The 13282-nt window shown below is 43.5% G+C and overlaps 2 protein-coding genes across 2 annotated transcripts; both read left to right on the plus strand.

The window, feature by feature from the left end:
* The first annotated feature begins 3760 nt into the window (after positions 1-3760).
* On the plus strand, positions 3761-4517 carry LOC125379243 (mediator of DNA damage checkpoint protein 1-like). Its single transcript, XM_048395494.1, has 2 exons — positions 3761-3778; positions 4095-4517. The coding sequence occupies exons 1-2, from the start codon at positions 3761-3763 to the stop codon at positions 4515-4517; spliced, it is 441 nt and encodes a 146-aa protein (XP_048251451.1).
* Positions 4518-10389: 5872 nt separating this feature from the next.
* LOC125379244 (zinc finger protein 626-like) lies at positions 10390-11971 on the plus strand. The gene is made up of 2 exons (XM_048395495.1): positions 10390-10428; positions 11384-11971. The coding sequence occupies exons 1-2, from the start codon at positions 10390-10392 to the stop codon at positions 11969-11971; spliced, it is 627 nt and encodes a 208-aa protein (XP_048251452.1).
* Positions 11972-13282: the final 1311 nt, after the last annotated feature.

A 13282-nucleotide genomic window follows, 5' to 3' on the forward strand; every position in this document is an offset into this window, starting at 1 on the left:
GTACATGCACGTCGCTATATAAGTGCAATAATCTTGGACGCGACGTTAAACCCCATTTCACCTTACCTACAACGCTTGTCTTCATGTATCCAACTACATTATCAGTTTCCTAAATCATTTTTGTGCTTTATTTAAACTGGAGATAAAATAAAATCCAGCCCAGTATATGTGTGTTCAATCAATAGTGCATTAGTGGCCGCTCCTCCTTGTCTTACGAGTGCTGGCGTCCTTGTGCGTGAGGGCGGGACGTTATTCGCGTGGATGATGTTTTACCCAATTAATACAGTTTGAAGGGAATGCCGTGACTTGGAGCATGTTAGTTTAGCCTTTGTTTAAAAGAGATTCAGTTGTATGACCAAATCTTGTTTTATAAGTGGTAGTCAGTTTTAGTTTGGTTTGTGATATACTGAAGAGCAAAAAAACTATACTAAACTATAAGTTAGCGATATTATATTTAAAAAAAATTAACATTCGTCCTTCAAACCAAACGTTAATTTTTTTAAACATATTTTGATTAAAAGTGTAAAAATATCTTTACGTATAATACAATAAAAATAATTATATTAAAATTACAATACTGGTGATGCGTATCATGGACATGTTATCCCCGAAAATCAACCAATTCCCTCTTTTCGGCATCAATTTACAATTCCAAGATGGTTGGGGGGATGTGGTTGCAAGTTTATTACTTACCCCAGTCTTCATTGAACCAATTCAATTTGACACAATATTACACAGCCACAGATTTTGTTTTACAAACTGAGTGATGTCTGCAAAAACGTTATCAAATTTAACAACATTTCTGTGAGTGTTCAATTTATTTTCAGTTTATATGAGGGACATGTTAGTGATCTTCGTCATATATTTGCTGGACTAATTAGGATTAATGTTGATGCGGCTTTAGCAATATTCGCCTACTGTTTTTGACTTGGTAGGCATTAACAAAATGAACTAATTTTGTTAGTATCAGATCAGTACATTCATTCAATTTTATTGCTCATTAAGACATGATTCTTTCCGATGTGTAAGTGGTCCTCTAACTCTTAAACGTACCTCTAACATCGTGATGTGTTCTCTTTAAAATACAGTGTAAATCCATCCGAGATTATCAATGTAGACATTGCTCTCGTGAATAACGGTAGGTAAACGCTCACACAGAATGACATTGTTACATGCTTCAGAACCACACAGGCCGAACTACTATTCAATGTCATCAGGAGAAACATGATCTACTGATTTCGAAGAGAAATCTTCAAATGTATTCCTATCTTTATTTGTGTGTTTGTTTGGTGTTTAACGCCGCACTCAGCAATATTCCAGCTATATGACGGCGGTCTGTAAGTAATCGAGTCTGGACCAGATAATCCAGTGATTGACATCATGCGTATCGATCTACGAAATTGAAATACGATGACATGCATCAACCAAGTCAGCGAGCCTGACCACCCGATCCCGTTAGTCGCCTCTTAAGACAAGCATAGTTGCCTTTTACGGCAAGCATGGGTTGGTGAAGACCTATTCTACCCCGCATCTTCACGGGTCGGACTCCTATCTTAATGAAGGGAGAGGTGTCATGTTTTGTTTTGTTAACATCGTTTCTTTATCTGTAAACTAGATTTCCTATAAATAAACTTCGATAAGCAGCAATTTCGCGATAACAAAGGACGCAATCAGTTGTAAATGGTACCTTTACCGCCGATGTCATGCGGTACACGGAAGTCATCTGGTGCAAGGGGGTCGCATGATTCAGAGAAGGCACCCTTTTTCTCCTGAAGTGTCCTATAGATTAATTGTGGTTAGGCGCTTGTGGTAGCAGCACGACTCATATACCGAACATGGTGGTGGAAACATGGTTGCACGTATCAAACAAATGAAGACCGTCACTGTCATTGTCTCTTAAGATCATTACACAGTTTTCAGCATGACTAGTCTAGGTGACATCTTACATTCAGACAGTCTTCTACCAAAACACTCCTTGTCACGTGATCCAAACGTACGGTTGGTTGGTTGGTTTGTTGTTTAACGCCGCACTCAGCAATATTCCAGCTATATGACGGCGGTCTGTAAATAATCGAATCTGGACCAGACAATCCAGTGATTGATATCATGAGCATCGATCCACGCAATTGGGATCGATGACATGCATCAACCAAGTCCACCCGATCCCTTTAGTCGCCTTTTACGACAAGGATAGTCGCCTTTTACGGCAAGCATAGTCACCTTTTACGGCAAGCATAGTCACCTTTTACGGCAAGCATAGTCGCCTTTTACGACAAGCATAGTCGCCTTTTACGACAATCATAGTCGCCTTTTACGACAAGCATAGTCGCCTTTTACGACAAGCATAGTCGCCTTTTACGACAAGCATGGGTTGCTGAAGACCTATTCTACCCCGGAATCTTCCCCAGAGTAATCTCTGTTCCGGGGTCCTTCCAACGTTTCTGTTGTGCGCAGTCACCATCGCCACGTCTGGGGCCAGGGACATGCATATAGCAACATGTCTGACCTCTGTCAGCTCTTGACCTTATCCTCATCCAACGCTCCTGTGTGCCATGGCAGCAACTGGAGATACTAACTGCCTGGATCTCTCACCACAGAGGTCATATGATGTTAAGATCAATATCGTTGTTGGCAGGCTACCTGGTTGCAGTGTAATTTGTGGGGATAATCTGTAGTTTGTTTGTTTGTTGTTTACTGCCGCACTCTGTAATATTCCAGCTGTATGACGGCGGTCTATAAATAATCGAGTCTTGACCAGACAATCCAGTGATTGACATCATGAGCATCGATCCACGCAATTGGGATACGATGACATGCATCAACAAAGTCAGCGAGCCTGACCACCCGATTCCGTTTGTCGCCTCTTACTACAAGCATAGTCGGCTTTTACGCATAGAATGGATTGCTGAAGACCTATTCTACCCCGGATCTTCACGGGTCAGAATAATCTGTAGAAATTTGCTGAAGAATAAAGATGATCCAAGTGATCTTAAATACTTTTTGTATGAAACGATCACGACTGTAAACACATTTGTCGTAAAAGAATGATTCGGGTTGGTGCAAGTCCCTATACTCCAACGTTTGCCGTAAGAACCGACTAAACTGAATCACTCGGTCAGCCTCTGTGTCAGGACCCTGTTGGTGTCATTAGAGGGAACGCTGCACATGCTTTCAGTCAGTAGGTTATCTGTTCGTGACCCGAAGATCTACAGGTCGCCGTGATGCAGCTGGCATATTACTGACGCTTTCAACAACGCTCATTTATTCATAACACATTATTCCAAGAAAAGGGGCACTTTGCGGGAACGTCAAATGTTCGGATGACATTCTAACCACCCAGACTGACATTCCAACCATCCAGACTGACATTCCAACCACCTAGACTGACATTCCAACCACCTAGACTGACATTCCAACCACCTAGACTGACATTCCAACCACCCAGACTGACATTCCAACCACCCTGACTGACATTCCAACCACCCAACTGACATTCCAACCACCCAGACTGACATTCCAACCACCCAGACTGACATTCCAACCACCCAGACTGACATTCCAACCACCTAGACTGACATTCCAACCACGCAGAATGTCATTCCAACCACGCAGGATGACATTCCAACCACGCAGGATGTCATTCCAACCACGCAGGATGTCATTCCAACCACCCAGACTTACATTCCAACCACGCAGGATGTCATTCCAACCACGCAAGATGTCATTCCAACCACGCAGGATGTCATTCCAACAACGCAGGATGTCATTCCAACCGGAGGTCAGCATCACCAGATTGGCCCATGAGCCACCGCCTTCTGGGCATAGGGCTCTAAGCAAGTTTTATAGTTTTAGACATATATTGAAGACATTTAGAATAGGTTAAATGATGACATTCTAACCACCCAGACTGACATTCCAACCACCCAGACTGACATTCCAACCACCTAGACTGACATTCCAACCACCTAGACTGACATTCCAACCACCTAGACTGACATTCCAACCACCCAGATTGACATTCCAACCACCCTGACTGACATTCCAACCACCCAACTGACATTCCAACCACCTAGACTGACATTCCAACCACGCAGGATGTCATTCCAACCACGCAGGATGACATTCCAACCACGCAGGATGTCATTCCAACCACGCAGGATGTCATTCCAACCACCCAGACTGGCATTCCAACCACACAGGATGTCATTCCAACCACGCAAGATGTCATTCCAACCACGCAGGATGTCATTCCAACCATGCATGATGTCATTCCAACCACGCAGGATGTCATTCCAACCACGCAGGATGTCATTCCAACCACCCAGACTGACATTCCAACCACGCAGGATGTCATTCCAACCACGCAGGATGTCATTCCAACCACGCAGGATGTCATTCCAACCATGCAGGATGTCATTTCAACCACCCAGACTGACATTCCAACCAACCAGTCACCCAATTCAACCACCCAGACTAAAACCCCGAACACCAAGTCCAACATCCACACCATCCCGTGACCACCATGATGCGACATTCCGACCACCCACTCTGGTGTTAGGAAGATTTTTATAATGAATAATTTGTTCAGAAATATGCCAAAAATGAATAGTTTGAAGGAAGCGGTGAAAACATGAATAGTTTGTTTTGTGGACATTATCCACACACAAAAAAGTGTGCCTATTGTGAAACTGAATTGATTGATTGATGGTGCCCAGTAAACACATAGTTTGTAGGGAGCAGCTGGGACAAAAAAAGATTGCTTTCAAAGTACCCCCACTCCTCATCAAATCAACAAAGATTACATTTTATGCATAACATGAGATCATATCATCTCTGTATTCAACAGTTATATGTTGAAAGTAGTTTAACCTTTTCAATTCAATGTTTGCTCTATTAATTTCAGAAACAAATCTAACTTCAAAACACAATTGCTTTGATTGCTATCAAAATGTTCGGGATCACTTTTGATAATTTATCCGTCCTTTTTTAAACTCGAGTTTTCAATCTTCCAAATACAACTTATTCTGATGTGTAATGTCACATCCTGAAACAAACAAATCACAATATATTATGCCTACAAATAGTCGGTTGTTAATATCAGTCTCCCTCTCGTGTCATATACTGTTTATCTTACAACGAGAAAAGCGAGTTGGATACATTTTGAAACAACTAATTATTGTTTAATGTGAACCGTCAACGCCAGAGAATAAGCAATCTCGATTAACCGATAAATGGTATCTGACAGTCACTCGTACAGTAATATCTGTTAGAGCCATTTTGGATTAAAAGTTGCCATGTTCCATGTGGGTAGGCTTACGCGAGCTTCTTGTTATCAGCCAGACTGTGTTTGATGCTTATGAATGATTAATCTAGACTCGTTCTTGATAAGGACCTGTGGATTGCGCGAAAGACAATCACAGACAAGTTATTTCTGTACTGTACAGTGAGGTGAGGTGAAATGGGGTTTAACGTCGCGTCCAAGATTATTGCACTTATATAGCGACGTGCATGTACGTGTGTGTTTGTGTGGCTGCTTGTACTAGTCCGGACTGATGCCGATTTATAGCGCTAGCTCACTGAGATACCATGCCGCAGTTTAACATGAATACCCCACTCAGACACAGTATACTGACTCCGAGCCGACCAGTCCTTGTTTTAGCCCCTTAATGCCGAGCGCCAGACAGGGTGACAACAAGTACCATCATTTAACGTCTTTGGTATGACGCGGTCGGGGATCGAACCCCGGACCTTCCGCTCTCCGGGCGGACGCTCTACCACTAGTCCACGGTGGCGGTCTTGTACTGTACAGAGATTATCTTCGTCACGATATGGCTGAAATATTGCCGATGTGACGTAAAGCATAAACTCACTCAGAGATTATCTTGCAAAACTTTGTTTACTACAATATTGTGTTCATCAAAACTTTCAAGTTTTGGGCCTTTCCTTGATTTGACCCACTACCGCCATTTTCAGTCTAAATCAAAGTTGTTTCTATGGTAACTCGAAAAATAATTTTTAAAAATCCAAACTATCAAAAGGCACCTGTTGGAATTCACCACCAGTCCTATCTATGTGCCAAGTTTGGTGTAGAAATATCGCACGGTTTTCAAGATATGTTCCGGAAACGAACACTACCGCCATTTTTAGTCAAAGTCAAAGTCGTTGCCATGGAAACTCGAAAAAATAAATTTAGAAATATCCCAAATTATCAAAAGCCACAAATTCACCACTAGACCGATCTATGTGCCTAGTTTGGTTAAGACATCTCTCAGGGTTTCTGAGTTCTGATCCGGAAACGAAGCTTGACGGACAGACAGCCCCATTCCAATATCCCCCTTCCACTTTGTGGCGGAGGGTAATAATGACTGAGCAGCTCATCAAACGCTGGTAGGGGCTCCAAAGGGGTAGGGGGTATTTTCTGATTAATTTTTCAGCCACCTGTCATATATGACAAATCTTACAAAATTGTGGCACATTCTGATGCAAGCTAGGCCAGAAGATATCAGCTGAAATCTTATCACGTTTCGTTAACCACAATCTGGTAAAAAAACCTTTCCATCCAGAAATGACCTTGTCAGTCTCATCGGAAGAAAGTAGTCAGCACGTGAGTAATTTCATCACAGAATCTTTATCACGTTATGAAATGAGCTGCGTCTGAGAGAGTACAGGTGGCGCCCACGGAAATGAGCTGCGTCTGAGAGAGTACAGGGGGCGCCCACCGAAATGAGCTGCGTCTGAGAGAGTACAGGGATCGCCCACCGATATGAGCTGCGTCTGAGAGAGTATAGGTGGCGCCCACCGAAATGAGCTGCGTCTGAGCGAGTACAGGGAGCGCCCACCGAAATGAGCTGCGTCTGAGAGAGTACAGGGAGCGCCCACCGACATGAGCTGCGTCTGAGAGAGTACAGGTGACGCCCACCTAAATGAGCTCTGTTGCTCGAAACACAAATACTCTTACTTGAAGAAAAGTACCAGCAATATCTAAAGTGCAGTAGTATAGATGATGGGGATGCTGGCTTACCTCACCTGGACCAGGCCAACAATGCTATCTGGGTCTAAAGTTTATGAGGACCATGTGATGACGATCATTAATTTGTCATGTATGGTGTCAATATTTATAACGATGCCATCCTTTCCTCTTACGACAAATTGATCTAATCTCCTGCTTCGTTGTGTTGTATTTGTTGAGTTCTGACAACACTAAACAAAACTCTTCCTCAGAAATCTTGCCATCAGATTGTGTTGTTATGTGATCCTCCATGCTATTTAACTTTGCTTCAGCCAACACATGAATACTACCATGTTTCTTTTGAAACTGATGAGAAATGAAGTTAAGATCTATAATTCCGGTCAGTCCAGAGGCTCCAGCTGCTATTATTATTCCAAGTATGATAGGTGCAGCGATTACAGTTGATGATAAACACCAGCTGCACCAAGCCCTATCGAGCCTAATCCATTTATTATCATCAGTGCGGATCATATTGTACAAAGTGTTTCTTTAGTCTGCTATCATCTACATCCTTTAAATATCCTAGATTAAGTGTTGTGACATTGGTGCTGTAATTATAACTTGGGTTCCACTTGTACACATCTGGTAGGTGTAAAGCATATAACTTGCCCTCGATACCAGGTTAATCAAATCACAAAGATCACAAAGTGCAATTGTATTACATTGTATAAGTTGATGCGGTCAAGGACCTACAGAGAACCTACCATTCCTTATAATATGGAAAGACACAGTGAAATATCCCATATGTACAATCTCATGTTTTATATCTAATACAGAAAGTTTGAGCTCTGTGATAATGCCCTGTCTTAACCTCCTACACTGTAATGATGAGAAAAATTATGTTCTACCACTATTCTGTTTTTTTTATATCTTTGACTGTAACAGTTGAAGGACTTCCATATTAAATATTATCCGTTGTAGATCAAGATGGATGCACAGGTCTTTATTGGGAACCATATCCTGTAATTTAACCCCATGCACTGTTGTGTCAAGTGTCACTCCTTTCCTTTTAAATCCAAGTGTATTTGCTAAGTCTCTATCAAGTTTTATAGAATGTAACATTAGAATTCCTTGCAGAAATAAGTGCACCATTACCACAGGATCAAGCATGGAATGCATAAAATAATACGTACATGAACGTATTTCTGGTGAATTTGCTATTTCTACAAATATAGATTGGCGTCTGCATGGAGTTAACCATGGTCTAGGTTTTTATGTACAGTTGTTCTCGCTCTTTGAAAGAAGTCAGCGATGGAAAAGTGGTTGTCTATGACAGTACTTTGCTCTCTAAGGTGACGAGTGGAGAGATGATCATATTAACTTTAAGGCTGGTTTTGGTTTCACCGTCCAAAAGGTTGAGCAAACACAAGATGCCGAAAATGCTTGGAATAAATTCATTTTAAATAAATCAGGTTTTATCATCCTGGTGTTAGAGACTTAATGATTCAATCAGAACTTATGCACAATCATGTAAAAACATCATTAGTGCGGGTACAGCGTTTGATGCACAAAAGCAGTTTACCGAGAACGTAGAGGATGTTATTTTACCTACCCACGATACCTATCAAGCGATATCAACATGTACTACAGTATGATGGTTCTAAAGTAGACTGTTTTTGGAATAGGTCTGTATAAAATGAACAACATATCAATGAAAAAACAGCGCTCATAGCAGGTGGTGGCATAGCAGGTTTACTTATGATTTGGTCAGGTAGTCTTTTGCGGGCAGCTACATACAATAGCCCCGCAATTGCTACAATAGCTGCCCATAAGTTTTGACTTAGCAAAGTAGCAGTCTTGGCTAATAAATTCAAGAGCCAGGATACGATACTCCCTATTATACTGGGAAGTGCAGACTCGGTTTTCCAAGCGAGCTTTGCTAGAGCTTCTCCTAATGCCTTTAAATGATTTTTTATCCACTCGTTTACACCATCCTTATCACTTGACGGTGTAGGGGTACCACCGCCTGTAGCATCACATCCTGTTAATGCGAGAGCCAGAGTTAATATAATAAATCCCAATGCAGTTAAAATACTGGTATTGGTTATCCCATGTTCTCTGAACAATGTTTCAATTCTTTGGTCCAGTGTAGTTTCATTATTGGTAACTTGATCAATAGATTGTCTACTGAATTCATCTTCTGCCTGTATAAGTTTTGTTTTCTAATAAGCTATATGCATGCTTGTCAAGTTTCATTTAGCTTGGCTATATTATTTTGCATTCCAAGGATGTATTCTAAGGATGGTGCCTGTAATGTAAAATTATCATTTACTCAAGACCATCTGAAGCCTCCTTAGCGTGTTGTGGTATGTTTTTCAAATTATCTTTGTCTATGGCAGCCGATGTTGCTGTCCGCAGTCCGCAGTCCGCAGTCCTCAGTCCGCACTTTTTGAAGAACCTTAGTAGTCTTTGCAGATTTTTTGCTTGTGAGTTATAATTTCATCGTGTACCAACTGCTTGAAGTCTTCCTACAAAATAGGTGCGGTTGGGTAGCCTACTGGTTAAAGCGTTCACTGGTCACGCCAAAGACCCGGGCTCGTTTCCCACATGGGTACAATGTCTGTATGACGTGATTTCTATCTTGATACGCAAAGGTTAAGCCTGAAATTGCTATGCACAGAACTACATTGTTAAATGAGCACATTTTCCATAAAAGTCAATGAATAATCAGCACACAGTATTAAGTCTAACATCACAATAGGCAATACAATTTGTCAAAAAACTGGCAGCAACAATAAGAAGTAGGCCCTCTGTTCATGGTGTTGCCTGTCTCTGTTCTTGAAACCAGAATGATATTGGAATTTGGCAAGTAGGCAAGAATTCGGTGGTTACAAATGAGTATCAAATCTATACTATACAGATTATCACAATGTATAAATTTTCCTGGTGAAAAGCTGTTGGTGAACACGTACACAGGAAGGAAATTGTGACATCCTTCAGAACATCACAGGTCACGATCCTATTCACCGTCATTAGAAGAAACAAAGATTTTTATGACAGATAGGTTAAAACGTCGTCTTGTCCTATGGAAAGGAAAGTAGTTATCATTTGTTTATTTAATACTTTTTCTTCATCTTTTGACTCTACGATAAGCAGGAAATCGTTCGATAAAAAAGATGCAATCAGTACTCTTGTTGTAAATATACCCTGTACCAGAGATAAGGATGTCAGATGATACACGGTGGTTGTATGAGTCTGACTGAGCAGCATTTCCCAACTGAAGTCTCCTGTAGCATCAATGCGAGTAGGCACCAGTGGTAGCAGCACGAGTCTTGTTGATGGAAACATTGTTCTACTTCAGCAAATCCAAGTGTGCTTTACATTCGAGCATTGTGTAGCTGGAGATCGTAACTCTCAATGTAACATAATTTGTAGTAAGCATGACTGGTCTTGCAACGTTTCTGTTCGTCATCCTGAAGGTAGGACAGGTAACACCTTACATTCAGACAGCCTTCTACCACAGCACACCTTGTCACGTGATCCCAAATTACGGAGTAGTCGCTGTTCCGGGGTCCTTTCCGACATATTTGTCATGCGCAGTCTGCATCGCCATGTCTGATGCCAAGGCCCATGCATACAACAAATTGTCTGGCCTCTGTCAGCTCTTGACCTTATCCTCATCCAACCCTCCTGTGTGCCATGACGGCGACTTGGGATTCTACCTGCCTGGATCTCTCACCACAGAGGTAAAGTTTTGATTTATTTCTTTGTCTTTTCCTTTGTTGACATGTTGACTGGTGGAGGTGTAATTTGTGGAGACATATGTTGTTGATGTTTTTTTTAATACTTAAACACAAAGTATTATTTATTTATCTATAGAAATACATTTTAATATGAAATCATAACGACTGTGCATACTTTTGACTTAACAAAATGATCCCAGGTGAACTTAGTGGGTTAGAGGGGTGTAAAACATTGCTTTCAGTCAGTAGGCTATCTGTTATTTTAATCAAATAAATTAAATTAGATTAAATCACATATTGACAAGCCATCGTGATATAGTTTGCTCTATGCTGTGGCTTTGAACAACGTTTCACTCTTTACCCATTATTTGAAGAAAAAAAGGACTTTACGTGGGGCGTCGGATGTTCGCCTAATGAAAGTTCCTAGTCCAACATCTCCACAACCCAGTCTGCCATCCAGAACACTAACTTTGACTTTCAGACCACCCACTCTGACCTCCAGACCACCCAGTCCAACATCCACACCACCCAGTCCGACATCCAGACTACCCACTCCGACATCCAGACTACCCAGACCGACATCCACACCACCCACTCCGACATCTAGACTACCAAGACCGACATCCAGACTACCCACTCCGACATCCAGACTACCCACTCCGACATCCACACCACCCACTCCGACATCTAGACCACCCACTCCGACATCCAGACTACCCACTCCGACATCCAGACCACCCACTCCGACATCCAGACTACCCACTCCGACATCCAGACTACCCACTCCGACATCCAGACCACCCACTCCGACATCCAGACCACCCACTCTGACATCCAGACTACCCACTCCGACATCCAGACCACCCACTCCGACATCCAGACTACCCACTCCGACATCCACACCACCCACTCCGACATCCACACCACCCACTCCGACATCCACACCACCCACTCCGACATCCAGACCACCCACTCCGACATCCAGACTACCCACTCCGACATCCAGACCACCCACTCCGACATCCAGACCACCCACTCCGACATCCAGACCACCCACTCCGACATCCAGACTACTCACTCCGACATCCAGACTACCCACTCCGACATCCACACCACCCACTCTGACATCCAGACTACCCACTCCGACATCCAGACCACCCACTCCGACATCCAGACTACCCACTCCGACATCCACACCACCCACTCCGACATCCACACCACCCACTCCGACATCCACACCACCCACTCCGACATCCAGACTACCCACTCCGACATCTAGACCACCCACTCCGACATCCAGACTACCCACTCCGACATCCAGACCACCCACTCCGACATCCAGACTACCCACTCCGACATCCAGACTACCCACTCCGACATCCAGACCACCCACTCCGACATCCAGACCACCCACTCTGACATCCAGACTACCCACTCCGACATCCAGACCACCCACTCCGACATCCAGACTACCCACTCCGACATCCACACCACCCACTCCGACATCCACACCACCCACTCCGACATCCACACCACCCACTCCGACATCCAGACTACCCACTCCGACATCCAGACTACCCACTCCGACATCCAGACCACCCACTCCGACATCCAGACCACCCACTCCGACATCCAGACCACCCACTCCGACATCCAGACTACTCACTCCGACATCCAGACTACCCACTCCGACATCCACACCACCCACTCCGACATCCAGACTACTCACTCTGACATCCAGACTACCCACTCCGACATCTAGACTACCCACTCCGACATCCAGACCACCCACTCCGACATCCAGACTACCCACTCCGACATCCAGACCACCCACTCCGACATCCAGACTACCCACTCCGACATCCAGACTACCCACTCCGACATCCAGACCACCCACCCCGACATCCACACCACCCACTCCGACATCCAGACCACCCACTCCGACATCCAGACTACCCAGACCGACATCCAGACCACCCACTCTGACAGAATCACCAAAGGAAGTCGATCTTGTTATCATGACGACGCACGGATATGTGTTGTTCTACAATCTGGAGACAAATAGTGCGTTGTCTGAGGAGAGGCTGGACTTCCCTGCTATAACACACATGGAGTATTGGTGGAAACAGAAGACGTTGTTGTTAGTTATTGGCGGGCAAATGACGTTTGTATCTCCGATCACGAAGGCAACTGAGAAATATAAGCACAAAGGTATGTATTTCTCCTCCGCTCTGTCAGTCACTCTCTTTCCCTCTGTGTCTCTTTCACTCTATCCCTCTCTCTGTCTGCCTCTCTCTCTACTTCTCTCTTTCTCTCTCTCTACCTCTCTCTTTTTTGTCTCTTTCCCTCTTTCTCTCTCTATCTCTCTGTCTGCCTGTCTCTCTTTACTGCCCCCTCTCTTTCTCTCTCTATCTCTCTCTGTGTCTGCCTCTCTCTCTACTTCCCTCTCTTTCTATCTGTCTATCTCTCTCTCTATCTCTCCCTCTCTCTTTCTCTATCTCTCTGTCTGCCTCTCTACTTCTCTCATTCTTTCTCTCTCTCTCTCTCTCTCTCTCTCTCTCTCTCTCTCTCTCTCCTATTCTCTCTCTCT

The sequence above is a fragment of the Haliotis rufescens genome, unplaced genomic scaffold (assembly GCF_023055435.1).
Source record: "Haliotis rufescens isolate VD_foot unplaced genomic scaffold, xgHalRufe1.0.p SCAF_14, whole genome shotgun sequence".
Classification (NCBI taxonomy): domain Eukaryota; kingdom Metazoa; phylum Mollusca; class Gastropoda; order Lepetellida; family Haliotidae; genus Haliotis; species Haliotis rufescens.